This window comes from Heterodontus francisci, chromosome 15 (genome assembly GCF_036365525.1).
Source record: "Heterodontus francisci isolate sHetFra1 chromosome 15, sHetFra1.hap1, whole genome shotgun sequence".
Taxonomy (NCBI): Eukaryota; Metazoa; Chordata; class Chondrichthyes; order Heterodontiformes; family Heterodontidae; genus Heterodontus; species Heterodontus francisci.
The window spans coordinates 74569025-74581790 of record NC_090385.1 but is presented as its reverse complement, the minus strand read 5'-3'; the positions used below and the strand labels follow the sequence as shown (position 1 = coordinate 74581790).

Here is a 12766-nt window from a genome sequence, read left to right as displayed (position 1 = left end):
CTCCAGTCCTCTGGTACCTCTCCTGTGGCCAGGGAGGATTTGAAAATTTGTGTCAGATCCCCTGCTATCTCCTCCCTTGCCTCACATAGCAGCCTGGGATACATCTCATCTGAGCCTGGGGATTTATCCACCTTTAAGCCTGCTAATACAGCTAATACTTCCTCCCTTTCAATGCTAATTTGATCAAGTATATCACAATTCCCCTCCCTGATCACTACACCTATATTGTTCTTCTCCATAGTGAACACAGATGAAAAGTAACCATTCAAAACCTCACCTATGTCCTCTGACTCCACACACAGATTGCCTCTTTGATCTCCAATGGGCCCCAATTTTCCCTTGGTTATCCTCTTGCCCTTAAACTATAAAACGCCTTGGGATTTTCCTTTATCTTGTCTGCCAGTGATTTTTCATGCCCCCTCTTCACTCTCCTAATTACTTTAAGTACCCCCCTACACTTTCTGTACTCCTCTCGGGCCTCTGCTGTTTTCAGTGCTCTGAGTCTGCCATAAGCCTCCTTTTTTTCCTTATCCAATCCTCTATATCCCTTAAATAAAAACAAGAAATGCTGGAAATACTCAGTAGGTCTGGCAGCAGAGAGAGAAGCAGAGTTAACGTTTCAGGTCAGTGACCCTTCTTCAGAACTAGCAAATATTAGAAATGTAAAAGGTTATAAGCAAGTAAAGCGGGGGTGGGACAAGAGATAACAAAGGAGAAGGTGTAAATAGGACAAGGTCACAGAATAGCTGACCAGAAGGTCGTGGAGCAAAGGCAAACATTATGTTATTGGCGTATTGAAAGACAAAGCATTACTACAGATCAGGTGTTAATGGACTGAAAATTGAACAGCCGCAACTTACAAACATGAAAAAAACAGTGGGTAAGCAAACTGAACAAACTAAGATGAAATAAAATAAAAACAAAAAAAAATTTTAAAAGGAAAAAGAAAAAATAACTAAAAAAAGCAAAATGGGGGGCCCGTCATGCTCTGATATTATTGAACTCAATGTTCAGTCTGGCAGGCTGTAGTGTGCCTAACCGGTAAATGAGACGCTGTTCCTCGAGCTTGAGTTGGTGTTCACTGGAACACTATATCCCTTGACCTCCAGGGTTCCCTCAACTAGTTGGTCCGACTCTTCACCTTAACGGAAACATGTTGGACCTGAACCCTCACTATTTCCTTTCTGAATGACTCCCACTGGTCAGATGTAGACTTTCCTATAAGAAGCTGCTCCCAGACCACTTTGGCCAGATCCTGTTTTATCATATTGAAATCTGCCTTCCCCCAATTCAGTACTTTTATTTCCGGTCCCTCTATGTCCTTTTCCATTACTACCTTAAGTCTTTCAGTTATGGTCACTATCCCCAAAATGGTCCCCCACTGCCACTTCTACCACTTGTCCGGCTTCATTCCCTAGGATTAAGTCCAGTACCGCTCCTCCTCTTGTAGGACTCTCTACGTGCTGGCTCAATAAGCTCTCCTGAATGCACTTGAAGAATTCCGCCCCCTTTAAGCTTTTTGTACTAATACTATCCCCTCCAAAATATAAGGGAAGTTGAAACCCCCACTATTGTTAGCCTATTCTTTTTGTATCTCTCAGATTTGCCTACATATCTGCTCCTCTGTCTTTATTGAATTTTTAAATTTGAAAATTAATCCCCAAAATGAAAAGGAAACATTTAGTACACATATGCAGCAGAGGGATAGTTAGATCACCTACTTTTGTTATCATCTTGATTCCATGAATGTACATTTGCACATTTCTGGATCAGTTCACCCACCAGTCAGGAATATCTGTGGGCTGATACCCTTATGGTGAATTTAATATTCTGACACGATGCAAATGTATTTCCCAACCAGCTACATATAATACCTACCCACAGAGCCATCAGTTCTTTTCAAAGGCAGATCATGATCCTGTGAAATATTCAGAGCTGTGGAAGCAACATTTTTTTCTTCATCCACAAGATGTGGGCGGCACTGGCAAGGCAAGAGTTTATTGCTCATCCCTGATTGCCCTCCAGAAGCTGTTGGTGGGCAGCCTTCTTCTACCACTGTAGTCCGTGTTGTGAAGGTACTCCCACAATGCCATTAGGTAGGGAGTTCCAGGATTTTAACTCAGTGAAGAAGGAACAGCGATATACTTCGAAGTCAGGTTGGTGTGTGACTAGGGGAGGAACTTGAAGGTAGTGGTGTTCTCTTGCACCTACTGCCCTCATCCTTCTGGTGATAGAGATCACAGGTTTGAGATCTGCTGCTGAAGAAGCATTGGCGTACAATTTGACAGTCTTTTTGATAATCATTCTTACTACATTTATAGATCTTCCAAAGACTATAGTAGCGCTAAATAAATGGGGATGGCCTAACTAGAATTACATATTATGAGAACTAATATGTCAAAGATAGAATGTAGACCAGAATGTTCAGCATGCATACAATCAGACCTCGACAGAGTTATTATGACCAGGTGAGAAGGGTGTCTAGGAGCCTTTTACTGTCTTCACCTGGTCTTATTGTAACAAGGTTTAATTTTAAACACACTGTTTTGAGCTCCCCCTTTGTGAATCCTTGTTCACAGCTTTCCAATTATAAGGCAAAGAAATGAGCACATCAGGTTTACTTTAGGTTTAAAGAAGAAAAGTGAAATTTATTAAACCTTAAACTTAAACACGAATTCGGTTAACGCCTACGGATACACGCCACGCCGTCACTAGCACACACACACACGATACGCACATGCAAATAGAGACAGAAAAGAGAAGAAAAATATAATGGAGAGGTTTGAGGGAATCTCTGAAGAGGGTTTTTCTTTTTTACTGTGCTTCGAGCTCACTGTAGTGTCCTTGATTGTAGGCAGTCTCGCTTTTCGTTGGGGTCCAGTATTCTTCTTGAACATTGTTCACTGTAGGAGACTTTTCTCTCCCTGGGTTCATATGTCTTCAATGGTTTCCGAAGCTGGTGAGGACAAGATAAGAGCAGACAGGAGCGGGGTGTTCTCAGGCCAAGAGCTAACAGCCTTCTGATTTCAAATTCCCTGTTGGAGTTTTTTGAATTTGAGCTTCCATCAGTCAGTCATGTGGCCAAACTGGCCCGACTACGTCTGTTTATTTGGCCATTTTAGTAGTTAACCTGGAATGCTTCAACGTCTGGTAATCAAAAGTCCATTGTGGATTAAATTGGAGCAGGGAAAAGCTCCTTGGTCCTTTGAAGTACTTGTCTGTTGATATGCTAATGTCTCCAATTGTTTTTGAAAGCAAGTTCTTTCTTCACCATCAGCAGCTTAAAATCAATGTTCATGTGGCGAAATTAATCTTCCTTATTCTTGGCTGGTGGGGGCTTGCCTGACAGAGTGCAACTTGACTCAATTCACAATGACTATAGTTGAAGTGTAAGTAGTTCTCATTTTATCCCATGATCAATTATCATACAGATAACAGTTCTCTAACAGACCATGGTTATCAGCAAAGCAATAATTGTCCACATTTGCACAATAGTTAGATCTATTAGTACCATACTTCAAAACTCAGGATAGTTATATGGAGAAATTTGTTACCTCTAATCCAAAGGCAAAAAGAAGTTCAGCACCAATATTTCTTGGGAAGGACAAAATGTTGAGAATTCTCAATAAAGCCTTCAGATGGGATCAAAGAAAAGCTCAAATAGAAGGCTAAAAAATCAGCCTCCAATCTGAAGCTTAGCAAACCAATTTATAGAACATTAAACAAGAACAAGAAATGCTGGATTCACTCAGCAGGTCTGGCAGCATCTGTGGAAAGAGAAGCAGAGTCAACGTTTCGGGTCAGTGACCCTTCTTCGGTTCCGAAGAAGGGTCACTGACCCGAAACGTTGACTCTGCTTCTCTTTCCACAGATGCTGCCAGACCTGCTGAGTGAATCCAGCATTTCTTGTTTTTGTTTCAGATTTCCAGCATCCGCAGTATTTTGCTTTTATTATAGAACATTAAACATTGAATTCCAAACGTCCTGAAGATTCATGAACCAGAAGTACCCATAAGTTCATCTTGTTTATTCAGATCAGATAAATGGAACCATTGTGCAGACAATGAAATAAAAAAAATGAGCTCTCTAAATCCTATAAGGAAAGGGGATCAGCAGGATGAATGCAAAACCATGCAGAAAAATGTGAAAAGAATGATCAAATAGATGGAGACACCCAGAAAAAAATACAAAATTTTAATACAACAAAATAAGAGGGTAATTAAGAGAGGAGGCGAAGACCATGACAGAGATATACAGGGTCAAAACTTAAGGGTGATCGCAAAGTAGTAAATATTAACAATCACCTCTTCCAAGGGAAGACTTAAGCTACTATGTCCTCAAGCAGAGGAACTTTAAATTAAATTGCAATAACAGGAAAAGGGAACAGATTTAAAATAACAAAAAATTTAAGACTGTGCAAATAAGAACTTCCTGATATCAGAGTCATCAACATGTGGAAAGGGCTTCCAAACAAAAAGATGAAAAATATTGGAATCATTTAAGAAATTATTAGATACTGAAATCAGATGGGACTCAAGGGTCTTTCCAGATGTAAGACAATGGGCTGAATGGCCTTCCACATCCATAATTATCTTGTGAATTCATATTTAGATATACATTTTGCTACACAAACACCTGTATAAGAGACTGAAGCCTGGAGTTCCTGCATGGTTTCTGCCCAGAAAGTAGCTTAATCCTGCTGTCAATGCTTTAAATTTATCTTCCCTTGGTGCCTAAGACCTGTGACCAGCAGTCACTTGAAGCCACACAGTTTGAGACAATTTAAAAGCACCCTGTGATGTGAAAACGTGAAAGGGGTTTTGACTTCATCTGGCAATCCTTGACTTGTCAAACTGGTAACATACATTTAGCAGTGTAGCCTATGGATTTATTTTCCGAAAACACAAATTTAGGTCAATAATTTTGTGAAAACATTGATGATATCTCCTCCTTCTCGGTTTCCTTCAAAATAAAAAGTCTTCAGAAAATAAGTTCTACATTTTTGCAAAATTATACAACGCAAGGAAATATTCTGCAGGACTTCACTAAGTGACCCACAAACACCCAAATTTCCTGTTTAAAAAAAAAGCAAGAAATCGTAGTTTGAGATTTTTTTTTAAGTACTGACCCTGCTACATCTTGCATAAGAAACATTGTGCGGCACACGACAGTATCATATAGTCATTTTCTCCAGAAACACAGGACTACACACACAGCTACTATGCAGTTCATTAATTTGCAGTTAGCAATGCCCGAAATCATTTGGACAGTGAAGTCTTAGAGAAATTATAGAATGCTTCTTTTAATTTAAAAAAAAACAGTACTTACCATCATTTTTTCAAAGAGATCTAAAATCTCTTTCTCAGAAAGATTCATAAAACATTCCTCAAACACTGGTTGTGCTAGTGGCAAGTCACACATAGCCGATTGAGAGTCAGTAGGATGCTGTATATGAGGTTTCTCTTTTTTTGTAGTTGACTTTCGAAGACTGGTTAATCTGTCACGCTGCAAAATAAATATTAACATTCTACATAAAGCTTCCTTCATTTATACTTTTGTTCAAAATTTTCTATTATGAGCACATATTTTACAAAAGCATGCACATTTCCAGTGAACTTATATGTGATTAAGATAGAACTACATGCTTCATCTGTGGCAAAGCAGCATAATTATAGTAGAGTACCAAATTAAAGGCTACAACTTACCTTTAAAATGTTCATATAAAAATTATAGTAGGCAAATTTGGTTTTCAGCTTACTAAGCAGTTTACATGCACATAACATTTTCAATATCATAAAGTCTTATTGACATGCATGCAGTCGTAGCTAGCTTTTTGCCCGTGTTCTAGATAAGATTCCTTTTAACTCAAAAGAGCATCAACAATGTGAATCTCAAACAAAGAATTTCCGCACTTTGCCAGCCATGGCTCAGTTGGTAACACTCTCGCCTCTGAGTGACAAGGTTGTGGGTTGAAATCACACTCCAGGATTTGAGCACAATAATCTAAGTTGATACTCCAGAGTAGTACTGAGGTGCCATCTTTCAGATGAGACATGAAACAGAGACCCCGTTTGCCGTCTCAGAAGGGCGTAAAAGTTCCCACGGCACTGTGTCAGAAAAAGAGCAAGGGAGTTAATCCCTCATGTCCTGGCCAATATTTATTCTTTAATGAATATCACAAAAAAGCAGATTATCTGGTCATTAACCAATTGTTGTTTTTGGGAATTTGCTGTGCGCAAATTAGCTGCGCGCAAATTAGCTGCTGCATTTCCTACATTACAACAGTGGCTACACTTCAAAAATACTTCATTGGCTATAAAGAGGTGTTCCACAAATGCAAGTCTTTGTTTTTTGGTATAAGGTGGTTTGACTGCAGACTAAACTGCAGGCATTGAAGCACTAATATTGGTAGATGCATCAAAATGTCAGTTGCTTAAACTATTTATACGTAGTTTAATGAACCAAATTTGAGGAAGTCATATTGCAGTGTAGTGGTACTTCAACACACAATGCTGTACAGTGACTTGATGTAGATTTGAGTCTCTGCAACCCACAGGTCAGATTCTGAACTCAATCTGCTGTTGGATTAGGTGCAGAGCGCAGGCTTGGCCTTTCAGGCAAGTCACCCTAAGACAATCTCACGCACTATGCAGTTAAAAGATAGTCATTAATACAATCCCAAAAATAGGTAGATTGTCTGCCTGTTCTTTCAATGGTGGTCATGGGGAAACCCAACGATGGAGAAAAGTACAAAGTCAATTAAAAATTAAATACAAGATATTAGCTAGTTTAAAACTCTTAGAAAATGGTTCAAAAAGGTCATTCTTAATAGCCAAGTCATCATCATCATGCAATTAGGGAAGATTTGCCTATGCCATGTGAAGACAGTAAAACATTCAACAAAATACTTCATGAATTTTAACTGCCCTGCACCAGTTGTTAGCTTGGCATGCATAGTTAAGAGTATATGTAATGTAAGTAAGTTAGGAAAACCTCATTAAGCATAAAGATGCATTTAATTGGCTTGATCATGATCGGTATTACTGAAATGCCTGAAGGTTGAGTTTCTACCCATTAATTCAGCTAAATATAAAATATCTTCCCAGTCATGAGAAACACACCAGGAAAATCCATTAATTATGGAATGCGCTTGTGTCATACACAATATAATAATCCAATCTTAAAGTATATATCTTACAAATCCTTTTTCAAGTTACCTTATGTAGGCTTAAATTTGATTCATCGCGTTAAAATTCTGATTAATAAAATAATGGAGACCAGGAACAAGCCATCCATTTATTACCATATTAAAAATAAATTTAGAACCTGCATAGCAGTTAACATTAAAAAACGAGTATAATTTATTGATTTCATAAATATTCAAATTGTTTTCAAGAATGGTAAGGGACTCCTGGTTTAAAACAACATGTTTTAATTTACCCACTCAGTGCAAGTGCAGCAGTGGCCGAGTTATCTTTGCAAACACTGCTGTCTATTTCAATAATATATTTAAAAAAACAATGTATTTTATACATAAGATTGAACTGTAATAGGGAACATCCTGCTCACAAGAGCTCACTAATTACAACTAATTATCTAAATTCCTTTGAAAAGTCAAAACTCAAATATGCTTATCCTAAATCATGATGGGTTTTAACTTTTCACCTATTTTCTTCTCCCAGAGACCAGGCAGTGGAATCCAATTTTCCAAAACTCAATTTAACCAACTTACAGTCAGTTTTTGTTCTGGATTGAGGTTTTTGTTTTTTCTCATCCTATTCTTGTAGCAGTAAGTTTATTCTTTACAGAAGATATCGAGATAATAAACCCAAGATTGAAAGCATATACTGAGGAAGAAAGGAGTCCTATTTTAACTATTCCAATCACAGAGTACGCATAGGTTCCTTCTGCAAGCTGAGTGTGTGGATTTAAAACACTTGAAGCAAAATTGAGGAAATGCATTAAATGTTCTCATTAGTACTAGGTTATTTCTGAAGCAGAACAGCTAATGTACATTTCCACAAATATTGAGAAGGGATGTGAAGAGCTACAATTTTAGCATGCATGATTTAGTGATTTAGGCACAAATTGAACAGTGGATTCCAGAGCAGGCTTACCACATCATCCGCCAAAGTTTTTATGTTAAGGTTCTGTAGAAGGCAGAGAAGAAGAAAAAAAATCACCCACAGATCCAAAATATACCCAACCACCATATCAAACTTTTAAAGCACCGGATCAGTGTACTTAAAAGAACAGTAGAGTCTTAGAGGTCCAGACCTAGAAAATCCAAAACCAAAAAGTTTTAGGTTGTGGCTGACATTGAGACCCAGAGTTTTGTTGTACTATGCTTAGGACTCCCAACCTTAATTGAAATTGTTTCAAACTGCTTTATGCACAGAGATGAACCAACATTTTTCACAAAAATTGCCGAAATATACCTTAAGTGGGAAATATACAAACATATTTCAACCTACATACTCATATAAATGCTCCAACTAATGTGCTACATTACCTCAGACATCATCAGTTTTGCAATTTTGCACCAAACAATAGCTCTTTAGTCAGGGAGAATATAACTCCCCCATAGGCCTATTCGGAGACACAGAACTCAGTTTCCGACTATAAGTGGAAGCGCAAAGGCCAATTATAACAAAATAATAAGGGTAACCTCCCAATTGCACCAGATCAGTTCAAGAAAGGAAGGATGAAAGAATGGTGGGTGTATTGTAAATGGAGGCATAAAGTAATTTACAGGGAAGTACATAACTTGACATTTTCTCATTTAGCAGATCGCTTCACACAAGTTAAAAACCATCTTAGAGTACTGCAGGATCATTTTCTTCAAAATTTTGATCAATCAATGCCAGACAGGTTGAGTGAAAGTATCTGGTTACTCCAAACAGTTAACATGCAGGTGGGATTAACACAAAAAGAGTTACCCAAGCACAGTATAATAATTGCTACAGAGCAATAATAAAGGAGGGGTGTCACATCCTCTGGAGCTGTAATCATAATCTGAAGATTAATATAAAATCTTTTTCTACATAGCATCATAGGCTTTTGAGGAAGAAGTTTTTCGAGATGATTACCAAGTATCTACCATTCTGGTTAACTTTCATTGGCTGACTCAATGGTCAGGCTTTCAAATAAAAGCTTAAAAAGTAGCACTTCCATTCAAGACAACAGATCATGTCTCTCTGGGATTTGAACCTTAATTGAGGCTAAGAGTGACAAGGTTTATATGATGCTTTTCCTCAACGATTAAGAGGACTGCCAAATTCACCATCTCAACTCAGATCTTCTCATGATCCTTAATACAAGGAAAAAAGGAGCAACGGTGTTAATAACGCAAATGTTGTAATTCCTGCAAGAATAATCAGTACATTCTTGAGAAAGAGCACAATGAATGACAGAGAAAGAGAAGAGTGTGAGAGAGAAAGCTAGAACTTTATATTGGTAACTGCTGATGTGTCCTGAGCCAGGGGCATTATCACTCAAAGTAGCCATAAGGATGTCTAGTGTGGGAAAACTGAAAAATAGGACACTAAGTGATGGTTTTGAGAGTCTGTATTAAAGAACAGTGAGCAAATCAAAACAAGTTTATTCAGCATCTAAAAATAAAAACAGAAAATGCTGGAAATACTCAGCAGGTCAGGCAACATCTATGGAGAGAGAAACGGTTAACATTTCAAAGCAATGGTCTCCCGAGAATATTTTCTGTTTTTATTTCAGATTTCCAACATCTGCAATATTTTGCTTTTGTATATAGCATTTAACCTTGCAATATCTGACTTGTGTTGCTGGATATAAATGCTGAGTGATGACTATGACAAGCCTGGACTGATGTAGTGCCCTTAATACTGAAATAATTCCCAAGTAGGAAAAAAGGTATGCATTCTAAATCCAAGTAAGCTGGGGCAGCATCACTAGAATATATTAACACCTGACAAAGTGGAATATCGGATACTTCTTCAGAAGTGCCTACACATGCAATGCTTTCAGTTGCACTGCATGAAGGAAGGTATGCTAAATTGATCAATAGTCAGCACTGTCAGATTTAATCACACCTTTCAGCCTCTGTGAAGCAGCTTGGGATGTTTTGATTGTATTTATTTAGTGTTTGCAATGTAAGTTTGCATGACCAGTACTTGTTGACTTAGACAGAATAGCTCTTATGGAATGAAAGTTGATAACTGAACTTCTAGTATCTATAGGCATGTGGATATACATGACTGATTACGGAAAATGTATGATGAGGTATTGGAGATTGAGATGCATTGTTAAAGTGCTTTAACTCTTCAACAATGCTCACCAAGGTTACTTCAATAGCATCTCCCTCCCTTCCATTACCAAGAAGGCCAAAAACAGCAATTTCATGGGAACACCATCGCCATTAAGCCACACACCACCATAATCTGGACATATATTGCCATTCCTTCATCATCACAATGCCACTATTCTGGAATTTCCTACCTAAAACTACTGTGGGAAAACCATCATCACAGGGACTGCAGCAGCTCAAGGCAGCCCACAACTGGCGCTTCCAACTAGGATAGACAATAAATGAAGCCTTGCCAAAAAATTACCATAGCCTAAAAACAAATGAAAAAAAAACTGAAACTCAAAAATACAAGTGTCAGGCAATAACCATCTCCAACAAGAGAGAATCTAACCATCTTCCCTTGACATTTAACAGCATTACCATCATTGAATCCCCCACTAGCAACATCCTGGGGGTTACCATTGACCAGAAACTGAACTGAAGCAGCCTCATAAATACAGTGACGACAAGATCAGGTCAGAGGCTGGGAATTCTGCAGCGAGTAGCCCAGCTCCTGACTCTGCCTGCCCACCATCTACAAGGCACAAGTCAGGTATATAATGGAATACTCTCCACTTGCCTGGATGAGTGCGGCTCCAACAACACTCAGAAAGCTCGACACCATCCAGGACAAAGCAGCCCGCTTGATCAGGACCCTATCCACTAGCTTAAATATGCACTCCCTCCACCACTGACACACAGTGGCAGCAGGGTGTACCATATACAAGATGAACTGCAGCAACTCACCACGCCTCCTTCAACAGCACCTTGCAAACCCACTACCTCTACCAACTAGAAGGATAAGGACAGCAGACGCATGAGAACACCACCACCTATAAGTTTCCCTCCAAGCTACACACCATCCTGACTTGTAAATATATCGCTGTTTCTTCACTGTCGCTGGATCAAAATCCTGGAACTCCCCAACAGCACTAAGCATGTACTTGTAGCAGATGGACTGCAGTGGTTCAAGGAGGCACCTCACCACCACCTTCACAAGTGCAATTAGGGATGGGCAACAAATGCTGGCCTTGCCAGAGATGCCCACATCCCATGAAACAAACAAAAAAAAATTGTGTGTTTTTCTGTTCAATAATGAGTGTTTTCATTTAAGTTTTCTAGCTATTTTATAATTGCTTTTCAATCGTGTTTGCTTATTTGCTTTGCATTACTTAACACCATTGACCACCTCCAGGCGCTTACCCATTGTCTCTTGAGACAAGGAGGCCAAAAAGAAACTTAACACCATTTTTATTGTTCCCATCATCTGTCCAACATGCAGATTTGCTGGTGCCACTTCTACTGCTGTTGTATATGGATTGCAATTTTTATTCTAATTTAAGTTGTATATCACTGAAATGCAGAAACACCATTCCCAGAACTGATTTAAGATTTCAAACTACTTCTCCCTTACTACAAGACTATAAGATAGAGAGCTTTGTATAATTGATGATACTGAGGTGCAGAAGTTTCCTTTATTAGCTTGGCTCAATTGATAGCACTCTCACCTCTAAATCAGAAAGCTGCAAGTTCAAGTTTTACTGCATAATCGAAGTTAACATGCCTGTGCAATACCGAGGAAGATGCTATATTATCAGAAATGCTCTATTCTTCCACAACTAGAAACATTCTCTCACATCTACCCTATCCGACCCATTCATAATTTCTGATGAAAGGTCATTGACGTGAAATGTTAACTCTGTTTCTCTCTCCACAGACACTGCCAGACCTGCTGAGTATTCCCAACACTTCGTTTTTATTTCATAATTTCAAAGACCTATCATCGCTTCTAAGGCAAAAGTGCTAATCTGTTTCCCGATAGTTGTAATCTCTCAGTTGTGGTCCCAACCTTGTAAATCTTTTTTGCACTTTCACCAGTGCTTCTAAGTCCATTGTATAGTATGGGGACCAGAACTCTTTAAATATTCTTTAAGTGCAGCCTGACCAGGGTCCTATACAATTTAACTTTTGAATTTTATACCCCTAGAAATAGATTTCATTGCTTTGTTAGCATTTTTAATCGCTTTGCTGACCTGTAATGCTGCTGTTCATGGTTTGTTCAACTGTACCCAGAGATCTCTTTGCTCTTCTATCCCATTCAGTTTCTTATTTTCTAAGGTGTAGGTCATGTTACTATTTTTCCTACCAAACTGCATCACCTCACATTCATCTATGTTAATGTTCATTTGCCACTTAACTGCCCAGTCTGCAAGTTTTCTAACGTCTTCTTGTATTATGTTGCATTTTTCCTCAGTGTTAGCTATAACCCCTAGTTTGGTATCATCTGCAAATTGTGACACTGAATTAATTATTCCCAAGTCCTATTAATTAAGCAAATGTCAGATGACAGCACTAAGTTCACTGGTAATTTGCAATGTGACCAGCAATAGCACGTGTAATATTTAAATACTTATGGTACAACGAATCCCCAGCAGCAGTCACCTA

At 38.6% G+C, this 12766-nt stretch overlaps 1 protein-coding gene across 4 annotated transcripts in view; it reads right to left on the bottom strand.

Annotated features, from left to right (window-relative positions):
• Positions 1-12766, bottom strand: part of diaph2 (diaphanous-related formin 2) — a 967621-nt gene that overhangs the window by 872499 nt on the left and 82356 nt on the right. For 3 of the 4 annotated variants that reach the window (XM_068047702.1, XM_068047700.1, XM_068047699.1), the window contains exons 2-3: positions 8118-8150; positions 5329-5505 (exon numbers count right to left, since the gene is read on the bottom strand). In XM_068047702.1, coding sequence (XP_067903803.1) covers positions 5329-5505; positions 8118-8150 — 210 coding nt within the window. The remainder of the gene's footprint in view (positions 1-5328; positions 5506-8117; positions 8151-12766) is intronic. The other variant, XM_068047701.1, reaches the window with a different exon arrangement.